Genomic DNA, 12,574 nt, shown 5'->3' with positions numbered 1-12,574 from the left:
ATGACACCTCACTAGCTCTATCACATTGTATTCACTATAAGCTGTCCCTAGTGCAGCCTGGATCCAAGAAGAGGGATTACACAAGGACAGCAATGTCCAGAGGTGAAGATATTTAGCAAGCATCTTTACCACAACACTGGTTGACAAATTCCTTGAAGGGTCTGGATGTGCTTGGGCCCTCCAGGGGTCTGCAGTGCTCAATATAAACAGCTTTCACACACACACACACACACACACACACACCCCACATGCCTGTGTTTGTGCCTGTGCCTGCTCTCACATAATAGAGGAAGCTGTGGTAAGTGCGTCTTCTGAGACTGAAAGTACAACATCATGGCGGAGCTAAAGAGATATGGGTGTGACTGGGCTCTAGAGCCATTCCCAGATAGATGGAGAAAGAGTCAGCTGCAGATATTTTATCCCATTTTTTGGATCGCGCTCCTCTTCCTACTCATGGGTAAGTCCGTGTTAAAGCCTCTACCACTTGCTACTGGCGGTCTCTTAGGCTGGTCTTCTGACCGGAAGATAGATTCTTGTTGGTAAAATGAGGAAATTACCTTCCTTGTGGTAATTACTCTGCAGTTCTATTTATTCTAAGATCTGTACATTTGAAAGAGTGAGTATGTATGCAGTGTGTGTGTGTGTGTGTGTGTGTGTGTTTCTGAGTGTGTGAGAGAGAGATCATGTGTACGAACTTTGATGCACCATAAGGAAGTGACACTCTAGTCCCAATTTCAAGTAGCTCTGCCATGAAACTTTGTTCCCTTCACCCTCACAGTTTCCTGCTAAGAAGTGCTGACTCCAGGTTGTTTCCTGTGTAGTGTGCATAAATTCACAGAGGGATCTGAGCAAACACTTCTGATGACAAGCTGCCTTGAGATGTCCTAGGGGCACAAAAACTTAGAGTTCCCTCTACTTCCTGTCATAATTCTTATATCCTCTGGGCTGTAGAAGCGTCATATAGTCAGGTGGCCCTAGACAATGTAACCTCTCTTCCTCTTCCTCCTCCTCCTCTTCCTCCTTTCTAATTATGCTATACTTTACGTCTTCCTATTTTCTCATAATTTTCTATTATTTTCCCACTGAGAATTTCTGGAGTAGCCTTGCTCCAGCTCTCATCTGATTTCATCTGAATTCCCAGTGTACTCTACAAAACTCCAGGAGGCCTGAATCTGGGGACTCCAGGCACCCAACAGATACCACAAAGTCTTCACAGAAAAACAGATTCTGGTGGCCAAATTCCTGAGCTCTTCAGAGCTTTGATAACAATGTCCATCAGATATATGGATCTTGCTTGAGACAAAATATCAAGAGTGGGACAGTGCTATTATCTATCCCTAACCCCAAGCCAGACATGACTAAGGGAGAGACAGTCTAAGATCCCTATATGATGACGTGAAAGGTAGGCTGATGAAGAAATTTTCAAACTTGAAAACAGTGAGAGAATTTTATAGTGAGCACGCGTATACTTAGCACAGCAGCATGGAATATTCACTATGGGGGAATTACCATTTTTTTTTTAGTCTCTCAGTTATGATCTTATCCCCTTGATGAGCAACTAGGTTACACCAAGAAGTTATTTTATTTTTTTGTCACTCACCTCGCTGTCTCTCCACCTCTCTAGGCACCTTCCTGTTCATCTGATTTTTAAAGAGGATGTCTTTTTGCTTTTCTAGCTCCTTACAATTTGCAGCACCTGCTTTCACTTAAGTGTTATCATAATAACCCCTGTACGTGAGGCAGTTACAATGGGTTTCTTAGTCTTACAGATCAATAAGATGGTTCTCAGAAAAACTCAGCCAGTCATAGGCTAATTCCCCAGTTAAAACAGAAATTTAGAAACAATGTTTTATTGATGCCTATAACTGCTTTCATGAGAGAGAGTTCTGTGAATGAGTGGTCGAAAGTATGCATGGATGGATGCATGGATGGATGGATGGATGGATGACTTAGAAGGAGAAGGTCCAGAGTCTCCTTCCTTTCTGAACATATAGAATTTGTGATAAATACATGTTTATTGAGTGAACAGATGAAAGCTCCTTGGAAGAGATCAGCTGTTCTTCCAAGTCCCTCTTCTCTCTCCACAGGACTAGGAGCCTCTGGAAAGGAAACATCCCCTAGAGTGCTGTCAGGAATCCTAGGTGGTTCTGTGACTTTCCTGCTAAACAGCTCAGGGGATGAAGATATTGAGCATGTTGCGTGGAGCTTTCCCCCAAAGAGTCTTGCTTTAGCACTCTCCAAAGGCGATATATTAATTCTGGACAAAGAATACAATGGCCGACTCAAGATCAGCAACGGCAGCTACTCCTTGTGCATGACCAACTTAAAAAAGGAAGATTCGGGATCCTACCATGCTCTGATAAGCAAGAAGAATTCTGTCGTCAGCACAGTGGAAAATTTCATACTGCACATCTATGGTGAGTGCCCGAGAGCTTGAGGAGGGATTTTCCACACCACCCCACATAACCACTGATCCTAATGAACCCTATCACTTCCACCTCCACCCCACCAACCATTCCCTACCAATCCCTAAAAACTCTGTCTCTGACCTTCCCAAATCCATGCTCTTCTCACATGCAAAATATATTAACCTCATTCCAACAGCGCCCAAAGTTTTAATGTGCTCAAGTATCAACTTTAATTCCAAACTCTTACCTAACTCAGGCATGAATGATAGTTGAAGTATAATTCATTTTTAAGCCATTCTCCAGTTGTGAACCGATGAAACAAGACAAGTTCTCTGCTTCCAGAATACAGTGGTGGATTTGGGCACATAGTAAACATTCCCATCCTGAAAGAGGGAAAAATAGAAAGAAAGGAGTCACAGACACCAAGCAAAGCTAAAGCTATTTTCATTATACGTTAAGGCTCTGTGCCTTATCTTCTGGGCCCTTTGTTATGGCTGCAAATCCTTCCATGTCCCTGAGGTGACTACTCTACTCTTTGACCTTAGGCATTCTTCTGTCTCCAAAACCAAAAAATGAGAAAGCATCCAATACTGTGCACACCTGTCTCTTCAGGCTCATGGTGACAGGGCGAGCCCTGAAAACCATTGAACTGCCTACATTTGGTGTCTGTTCCTTCTTCATGGGCAGCACGTACTTACATCCCTGCACCTCACTGCATTGTCTTACAGAATTCCAAAGGACTGACAGGTTTCTTTTCACCCTATTTTCCTTCATTCCCTCTAAGCTTTCGTATTTAATCAATATAGTCGATAAATCACATGCACACTTTCTCTTCAGCAGACATTGGCTACACACATGTTCTTCACAAATGTGCTTTCTCGTGTTATGCAATATAAATAGAACAAAAACATCTGTATTTTTTCCATTCCATTTATCTCTCTGCTCTTTATTTTTTTGTTAAGTGCTAAGAGAAACAAGGCACACCCTCCACACCTTTAAAAGATGTATTTTATTACTTATTTATGTGTAGATGTGTGAGTTTGTGTGTGCATGTGGTACACCCATGGGGGACAGTGTAAGATATCAAATCCCCCAGAACTAGAGTCACAGCGAATGTGAGCCACCCAATGTGAGTACTGGGAATCCAACTGTGATCTTCTGTGAGAGCAGAAAGTGTTCTCAACCACTGATCCATCTCTCCAGCTCCTTACCTTTAACATTTTGCTCAGAAATACATTTTTTTTTTTACTTAAACATTCTACTTTCCACAAAACAGTAGTACACAATTAAGTCAAGTTCTACCCCGCTTTACGTAACCTTCGCTGCTCTCCAGTGTCTAAGGGAATATTCCTACTTTCTGAAACATCACCAGAAAGACTTAAAATGTTCTCATTTCTATCACAATTCTGTTTATGATATTCCTAGATAATATAAATGACACTATATTCCCTTACAATGCCCTCTTTTCTTTCTGAGTCTTCAGAATCTGGCTTTAACATCATCTTTCTACAACATGGGCTTTTATGAACACGCTATTCAAAGTTCTCCCAACCTCAAGCTGGGCACTCCTTTAATACCAGCACTAGAGAGGCAGGTGAATCTCCATGAGTTCGGGGCCATCCTGGTGTACAAGGTGAGTTCCAGGGCAGCCAGGGCTACACATGAAGCCCTGTCTCAATAAAAAAATTTCCCAACCTTTATCCACTAGCCAGTTCCAGATACCTTTCATATTTTTAGATGTTTGTTACAACACCTCACTTTTGGCATGAAAATATCCAGTGGTTTGCTAAGATTGCCATAACAAAATAATGTTCTCTGATGGCACTGGATAGATGGGTCAGTGGTTAGAGCACTGGCTGCTTATCTAGAGGATCCAGGTTCACCTCCAAGCATGGCCATTAACAGGTGTCAGTAACTCCAGTTCCAAGGGGATCTAGTGCCCTCTTCTGGCCTCCATGTACACTGCATGCATGTGGCACACAGAAATACATGCAGGCAAAACACTCAAACACTTAAGTTTTCTTTACTATATCATTGGCTGAGTAGATAAATTATCGAAGTGTGTTTTGTTACAATTTTACAGTCTGATCAAGATATCTGTAGATTTATATTTCTGAAGTCTGTTTTGGATTGAAAATGGCTGTCTTTAGCCAGTAGTGGTGGCACATGCCTTTAATCCCAGCACTCAGGAGGCAGTGGCAGGTGGATCACTATGAGATCAAGGCCAGCCTGGCCTACAAAACGAGTCCAGGATAGCTAAGGCTACACAGAGAAACTCTATCTCAAAAAACCAAAAGAAAAAAAAAGAAAAAGAGAAAATAGCCATCTTCTATGTCCTCAGATGGTTGCCTATATAGTCGGCGTCCTATTTATCTTCTAATAAGAATAATAGAATTGGGGCCTAGTGTATCTTATTCACATCTACCTCCAAACACAAACCTGTCTCCTAAGTCACATTGTGACATGTTGGAGGCCAGGGTTTGAATATATGAAGTTTTGAGAAATATTATCCACTTCATAATAACATCTTTCCATCGATCAGGTACTTTGAAACCTTTGTTGATTTCTAGGGTGTTCTGTATAAATTAAGAAAGTTTTGTGCTGCTAATAAGCTTAGGATAGGTCATTAACATGTCGTGATATTTTTCACATGTATTGCTACTGTTTAATAAGTCCCAAACAGTATGAAGAGCATGCTGTCGCTTATGTGTGGATCTAGAAGATCGCTAGAAGGATCAGCAGGAAACTTTGTATGTATGCGTTGTACACTAATCGATTGTGCAGCTGAAGATGAATAGGACCAAGATATACAGTGCAAACCCCTCGGGAAAGTAATTAAAAATGTGGCTTTAAAAAGAAACTCTTAGGAGTCACTGACTCCAGAAAACTAACAAGGAAGAAGAAGCAGGTGTTGGGGTAGTAATGGTCACTTTTCTAAAATCACATCTGCCTTTGCTTCTGTTCAGGGTTGTGCGTGGACCTGTCACCTGTTCAATAAGATTAAATACCAGTTGAACAGAGGAGTTGCAATAAAAAGGAAGCCTAGGGGGAAAAAGTTGGGGGTCCTAAGTTCAGACCAAAATGCAGGAGTGATTAAAATTCTAGACCATGAGCTCCCCACTGCCTAGGTCATGCAGTGTTTGCTCAGTGCACTGGGGTCCCAAGCACAGGGAAGAGACAGGGAGAATTACACTCCCAGGAACGTTGAGCTGCTGCCATAGTAAGACCTGCAGAGAGTGTCTTAGAAACACAGAGGAGAGACAGCCTAGGCTGCAGACACACCTTCCTTAGAACAGGCAGGTCTGGCTGTCCTCCAATCCTGGCTTCTCTGCCATCACCTTCTTCGGGCAGCCTTTCCCTTGTAAGGATTCCAAACTGAGAATCTTTCTGATGCTGTTACCCCCTCCGCCCTCAGAGCAGCTAAAGGAGCCTCTGGTGTCCGTGAAATCTGTCACCTCATCTGAGAATGACTCCTGCATCGTCACCCTGATATGCATGGTGAATGGGACAGAGGACGATGTCCACTACAGCTGGGCCCAAATGGACACCCATTCTAATGAATCCCATGGCAGCCACATCCTCACCGTTTCCCTGAGTGCCTGTGACCCGGACCTACCATATACCTGCACAGCCCGGAATCCAGTCAGCCAGAGCAGCTCCCAACCTGTCCGTGTCTGGCCGTTCTGTACAGGCAAGTGGCTCCACTCAGATCTTCCAGGGTACTCTAGAAACATCGTGAACACCCACAGGGTCTAAGGTTTGTTTTGGTGAGACATAGATGGAAGAGAAAAGAAAGAGGACAAACCAAAGGCCTTCTGCTCAGAGCCTAAGAAAGGCTGGACAGACTTAGAACCCCGGGCCACTGTGGCACCCAAGGGTACAACAAGGGGTGGGAGTGTTCTGAGGCAAAAGTACAAATTGAGCTTTCCTTGAGCGATACCCTGTCTCCTAGGATCACCTCAAAAGTGGGGAGGGCTGGACAAGCCAAGCGTGAAAATAACCAAGTAAAGCAGGTGGTCTTTAGAGAACAGCAGGGATGCTTCAAGAAACAGGGTGCAATGGGAAAAGGATGTGGGGTCCCTGTCTCCTACAGCTTAACTTGATGGGGTGGGGACAAGGGAGATAGGAACAGAGGCTGAAGCTGCTGCGATGTCTCATCTCTCACTTTAAATTCAGGAGCCTTCAGAAGGAAGACAGTCGGGGAGACCGTAGTAGGGATCCTAGGAGAGCCAGTGACGCTCTCCTTGGCATCTCTGGCCAGTCAAGACACCAGGAATGTTGTCTGGCTGTCTAACACATTGATTATCAGCAAAGAATGGAAAGGAGCAGCAACAGCCGATCCTCGCCAGACACTCAAAGATCCTGAAGAAAAAAGAGTGAGGATCTCTGAGGAGGACTACTCCCTGAAGATCAGCCAGCTGAAGATGGAGGATGCTGGCCCCTACCATGCCTATGTGTGCTCAAAGGCCTCCAGAAACCCTAGTGTGAAGCACTTCACCCTGCTCATCTACAGTGAGTATCCCCTCACTGGCTTCCTCTCTTCCTCTCCTGTCCTGCCAACAAGCCTCAGGGCAATAGTAATAGCTAGTCAATTCACACTGTGTACTCAGGAAGGGAACAAAACTACCATCAGGTGAGCACCCTCCCTGCCAAGGTGTTCCTTGATCTACGCCTCTGACACCTAACTCTTGTCTGTCTGCACTTCTTCGCTCCATCATCATTAGTTCAGGGGTGGGGATAAGCAGGGCGGAATCAGAGTAGACTGGATGGAAACTCTTGATCTCTCAAAACACTGCCATGCAGTAGGATGGGCCACTCCAGTAGCCAGTGTAGAAAACACAGAATTTGTATTATTTCTCCTCACTCTTGGGCTTGTACAATAATTTGACTTGATGTTTTGTATGATTTAAGCCTGCCAGCTCTTTTCCCTGTCTGTTCACATGCAGTAAGCATGGTCTCTGCCCAAGTTTGCTCTTGTCTAGGTCCCTGTGTTTCCCACCTCTACACAGTCTCGTTAAAGTGCTCAGCAACCTGGTTAGGTTCATGTTAAGTTCATATAGTCATGAAAATGTTAAAAGTTAAACATATAATTAAACATTTTAAAGTACATTAAATAAAACATTAGTAGGCTTTTGAGAAAGAAGCCAAATCTATTTAATGGAAAAGGGATAGCATCTTCAACAAATGGTGCTAGTCTAACTGGATGTCTATGTGTTTTAAAAAATGCAGTTACACCCGTATTTGTCACCATGCACAAAACTCAAGTCCAAGTGGGTTAAAGACCTCAACATAAAATCAGAGACACTAAATCGGTTAGAAGAAAAAGTGGGGAAGAGCCTGGAACACATTGGCACAGGAGACAACTTCCTGAACAGAACACCAACAGCCCAGGCTTTAGGGTCAACAATTAATAAATAGGACCTCATGAGGCTGAGAAGCTTCTGTAAGGCAGGAGACACTGTCAATAGAACAAAGTGACAGCCTACAGGCTGGGAAAAGATCTTCACCAACCCTACACCTGACAAAGGTCTAATATCCAAAATATATAAAGAACTCAAGAAATTAAACACCACCAAACCAAATAACCTAATTGAGAAATGGGGCTCAGAACTAAACAGAGAATTCTCAACAGAGGAATACCAAACACTTAAAGAAATGCTCAACATCTTTAGTCATCAGAGAAATGCAAATCAAAATGACTCTGAGATTCCATCTAATACCCATCAGAATGGCTAAGATCAGAAATTCAAGTGACACCACATGCTGGCGAGGATGTGAAGAAAGAGGAACACTCCTTCATTGCTGGTGGGAATGCAAACTTGTACAACCACTTTGGAAATCTATCTGGTGCTATCTCAGAAAACTGGGAATAGGGCTTCCTCAAGACCCAGCTATTCCACTCCTTGGAATATACCCAGAAGATGCTCCAGCACACAACAAGGACATATGTTCAACCATGTTCATAGCGGCCTTATTCATAATAGCCAGGACTTGGAAACAGCCTATGTGTCCCTCAGTAGAAGAATGGATAAAGAAACTGTGGTACATTTACACTATGGAATACTACGCAGCTATTAAAAACAAGGAATTCCCGAAATTTGTGGAGAAATGGATTGAACTACAAAGGATCTTAATGAGAGAGTTGATCCAGAAGCAGAAAGACTCAAACGGTATATACTCACTTATAACTAGACACTAGCCCAAGGGGCATGTCCCATGGAAGTCCTCACTTACCAAGAAATTGGGATAGATATGAGGACATCCTATTCTGACTTTAGGTGTGAGAACTATGGGAGAATGGGGAAATAGAAGGATCCAGAGGCTCCTAGAAACCTTTAAGACAGGCAGATCTGGGCCCAGGGGTTCTGCTCAAACTATGGCCCCAGCCAAGAACAATACATGCAGTAAACATCGAACCTCTACCCAGACCTAACCAATGGACAGGACATTCTCCACGGTTGAGTGGAGAGCAGGGACTGACTTTCACAGGAACTCTGGTGCCCCATATTCAACCACATCTCCTTGATGGGGAGGCCCGGTGCCACTCAGAGGAAGGATAACAAGCCATCAACAAGAGACTTGATAACCTATGATCATATACAGGGGGAAGAGGTCCCCCTCAGTCACAGACATAGGGGAGGGGAGTAGGGTGAAAGCAGGAGGGAGGGAGGAATGGGAGGAAACAAGGAATGGGATAACAATTGAGATGTAATATGAATAAATTTTTTAAAAGAAGGTAAATATCTAAATTTGGGGTTGGCTAGAAGTGATATTTGTGAGTTTAATGACCCTATATGCTTTTTAAAAATATAAGTGAAATTATAGCATTGAAATTTTTTTTAAAAGTCATTAGCAAGCTGAAGGTAAAACAAATTAACAAACAAACAAAAAAAACAGTCTTACCATTTATTTTAAAATAGTTTTGAGAGCTGAGGATGTATCTTAGGTAGTTGAGTATCCTCTAAGCCAAAGGAAGCCATGGGTTGTCCCTTTAGCACTAAATAAACCAGGTATGGTGGCTTCTGCTCGTAATCCCAACACTTAAGATGGGGAGACAGGACGTCAAGAATGCCAAGAACACCCTAGGCTACAGAGCAAATTGGAGGTCAGAATATATGAATACATGAGATGCTGTCACTAACCAAATAGGCAAATGTGAAATAATCGTCTTTCAATAACAAAAATAAATGTGGTATTTATTTAAATATTAATTTTTCCTTTTTAAAATGCTTGGTAAAGTTTAAAACATTATGTTTAGAAAAACTGAACTTGTGTGTGTTGATTAACTGGTCAATTTTTCACTGTAAGCCAGTGTTTGAAACAAGTAGTTTCTTTCATATTTCCCTATAACCAGCCCTATTTCACACCTGAGTATCAGGGTCCAAAGAGGCAAAGTGGTGCATATGATATTTCGTAGGTGACTCATGGGGCACAATATATTCTTCATGAATGCATTTTTTGCTTCATTTTAAGTGTGTGTGTGTGTGTGTGTGTGTGTGTGTGTGTGTGTGTGTGTGTGTGTGTGTAAACAGAGGATAGTGTTTAGGAATTGGTTTTTTCATTCCACTATAGGTCTTGGGACTCAAACTCAGGGCCTTGGCCTTGGCAGCAAGGCAGTTCTCTGACAAGTCTAGTTCTACACTGGCTCTGCCTTTCCCTCACATAGAGAGACTGAAGGAGCCCAGTGTCACCCAGAGTCCTGTGCATATGAAGAATGACATCTGCAGTGTCACCTTGACCTGCTCCGTGGAAGATGGTGGAAACAACGTGACCTACACATGGATGTCCCTGCAAAAGAAAGTGGATATGTCCCAAAGGAACTCACACCTCAGCATCTTCTGGAAAAGTGGTGAACGTCTGCCGGACTTTACATGCACAGCCCATAACCCTGTCAGCAACAGCTCCAGCCAATTTTCTTCTGGGACCATCTGTTCAGGTCTCTCTCCCCCCACTCGTCCCCGGCCCCCCGCCCAGGCCCCTCTCCACTCAGGCTGCAGAAACAGGAACCGTGATGTTTAGTGTTTGTGTTCCAAGCTACTTAAGAAAGTCAGTGAGAGAGTATGAGAGGGAATCAATTAGAGCACCATTGCAGTGCAATGGAATCCAGATATATACTTCTAATGTACTGATAGCTGTGTTATTAAAATCAAAAGAGACAAACATGGTAGGAACTACCTGTATCCAAACACATGGGAGACTGAGGCAGAAGGATTACAGATATGAAGTCAGCCTGAGCTACAAAGTTAGAATTTATATGCAGAGAGAGAAAGAGAGATGGGGGTGAGTGGGGGGGGGAACTGTAGATATAAATCAATTGTTAGAAGCTTCCCTAGTATAGGTGAAATCCTGGGTGTAAACCATAGCATTGCAAAAACTGAAGAGAGGAGCAAGTCTACAATAACTGTAATTCCAGAACCCAAGAGGTAGCGTCAGAAAGACCAAGGAATTTGAATGCATCCTTGGCTACATAATTGGATGCCAGCCTGGACTAACAACAGATCCTGTCCAAAGTATTTAAAAGGAGAAACTGATGAAGAGAGGAAGCAAAACAATTACTACTTATAACATATTTTATTTAATTTAATAGGCCCAAAATATTAACAGTTCGTGTGGATTAGGTATAAAAATATTTATTAACACTTTAAAGGTCAGCAGGTGCTTTTTACACTTATGCCATATCTCAAAACAGATATTACATTTTTATCAAAAATATTTTTATGCAGATTGCATAACATATACAGCTCAAAAGTATATGTACATATCTAAGTTTTTGCAGACCAACTCCAGTGTTTCAAGAAGGAATTGAATCATCATTTAGCCCTTAATTTTAATAAAGATAAGTACGTAGTTTCTAAGCTCTCTCTATCAATAGGCCGGCTTCAATCTCAGATATTCATCTGCTTCTGCCAAGTGCTGGGAGTAAAGGTGTATGCCAATGTGTCTGGGTCTGGTGGTTCTTACTAAACGTTAGCCTCAACTCTGGAGCTCTGTGCATATTTGCACAACTAATTTTCACAGCAATCCTACAAAAGGGATACTCTTGTCATTTCCCAGTTCTATAAAAAGACTGACAGAAGAACAGGGGACTTGCTGAGGTCACACAGCAACAGCAGCATTGGAACCTTAAGCCTGGCCATTAGTTCTTCACCACAGGGAAGCAGGAAGAAAGTGAGGTATACGAAGGATGCAATGGTGCCTCGGCAGGCGGAATCTGAAGACAGGCCAAGAGCCTGGCTTCCTAGGAATCTGAACACTTTCTTCCTGGGGTTTGGACCTTCCGTCTCACTTACAGAGAAAGGCAGCAGTGCAGGGGTCAAGCCTGCTTTGAGATTGGCAATTCTCATTCATGTCTCATGTCAGATCCTTAAAATTCTGGGTAAGCCATAAAACGGTCTCCGGGGAGTCTGTGTCTGCCTGTGTACTGCTATCACCTCTTGCCTAGAAGGCTTGCTGGAAAATGGCTATAGATTGAATGAAGGAATAATGTATGTCCTTTGGGCTGTCACAGGATTTCAAGAGTCAGTTGAGATGGCCATCGTGCTCTATCAGTCATTTGCCCTGATTTCTCTGTCAGGATTTGCATTAATATCCTTATTATTCTCTCCAAGGTCCTAAGGGACACATGAAGCTTTGGATCCTGCGCCTCCTGGGTATCAGTCTTTTGCTCTTGGGGATGCTCGGCGGTTGCTATATTTTGAAGCAAAAGAAACAGTGTAAGTGTTCTAGAATAACTTTACCCACCCTGAGGAGCCTTTGTGTTTGCAAACTATGAAGGCTTCTAAATCCTCCCATAAGCCCTTGCTACTTCTTTCTCAAAACCTAGTTTTTTTTCTTTCCCCTCAGAGTGATGGGGAGGCTGGGTATTAGTTGAGGGTCTTTAGTTAAAAATAGTTGTAGCCCAACTAAAACTTGATTTTATAATTTTTATTATTCTATGTGTAGGTGTGTTTTGCCTGCTTGTATGTCTGTACACCATGTATGTACCTGGTACCTATGACGGTCAGAAGAGAGCATCAGATTCCTTGAAACTGAACTTACAGATGGTTGAGAGACAGCACAACCAACACAGATCCTCTGGAAGAATCCAGTCCCTTAACCACTGAGCCATCTCTTCAACCCTAGCTTAGATTTGTATAGAGTGTGGAAGAAGGACAAAGACAGGATTT

The 12,574-nt window shown here is 42.9% G+C and overlaps 1 protein-coding gene across 1 annotated transcript; it reads left to right on the top strand.

Moving 5' to 3' along the window:
- Window positions 1-294: 294 nt before the first annotated feature.
- LOC127190740 (T-lymphocyte surface antigen Ly-9-like) lies at window positions 295-12,206 on the top strand. The gene is made up of 6 exons (XM_051147925.1): window positions 295-457; window positions 2,088-2,417; window positions 5,824-6,099; window positions 6,585-6,920; window positions 10,075-10,344; window positions 12,017-12,206. The coding sequence occupies exons 1-6, from the start codon at window positions 334-336 to the stop codon at window positions 12,178-12,180; spliced, it is 1,500 nt and encodes a 499-aa protein (XP_051003882.1). The 5' UTR covers window positions 295-333; the 3' UTR covers window positions 12,181-12,206.
- The last annotated feature ends 368 nt before the right edge of the window (window positions 12,207-12,574 follow it).

This window comes from Acomys russatus, chromosome 6 (assembly GCF_903995435.1).
Source record: "Acomys russatus chromosome 6, mAcoRus1.1, whole genome shotgun sequence".
NCBI lineage: Eukaryota > Metazoa > Chordata > Mammalia > Rodentia > Muridae > Acomys > Acomys russatus.
The sequence above is the reverse complement of the archived record's forward strand: the minus strand, read 5'-3'. Positions and strand labels throughout refer to the sequence as shown.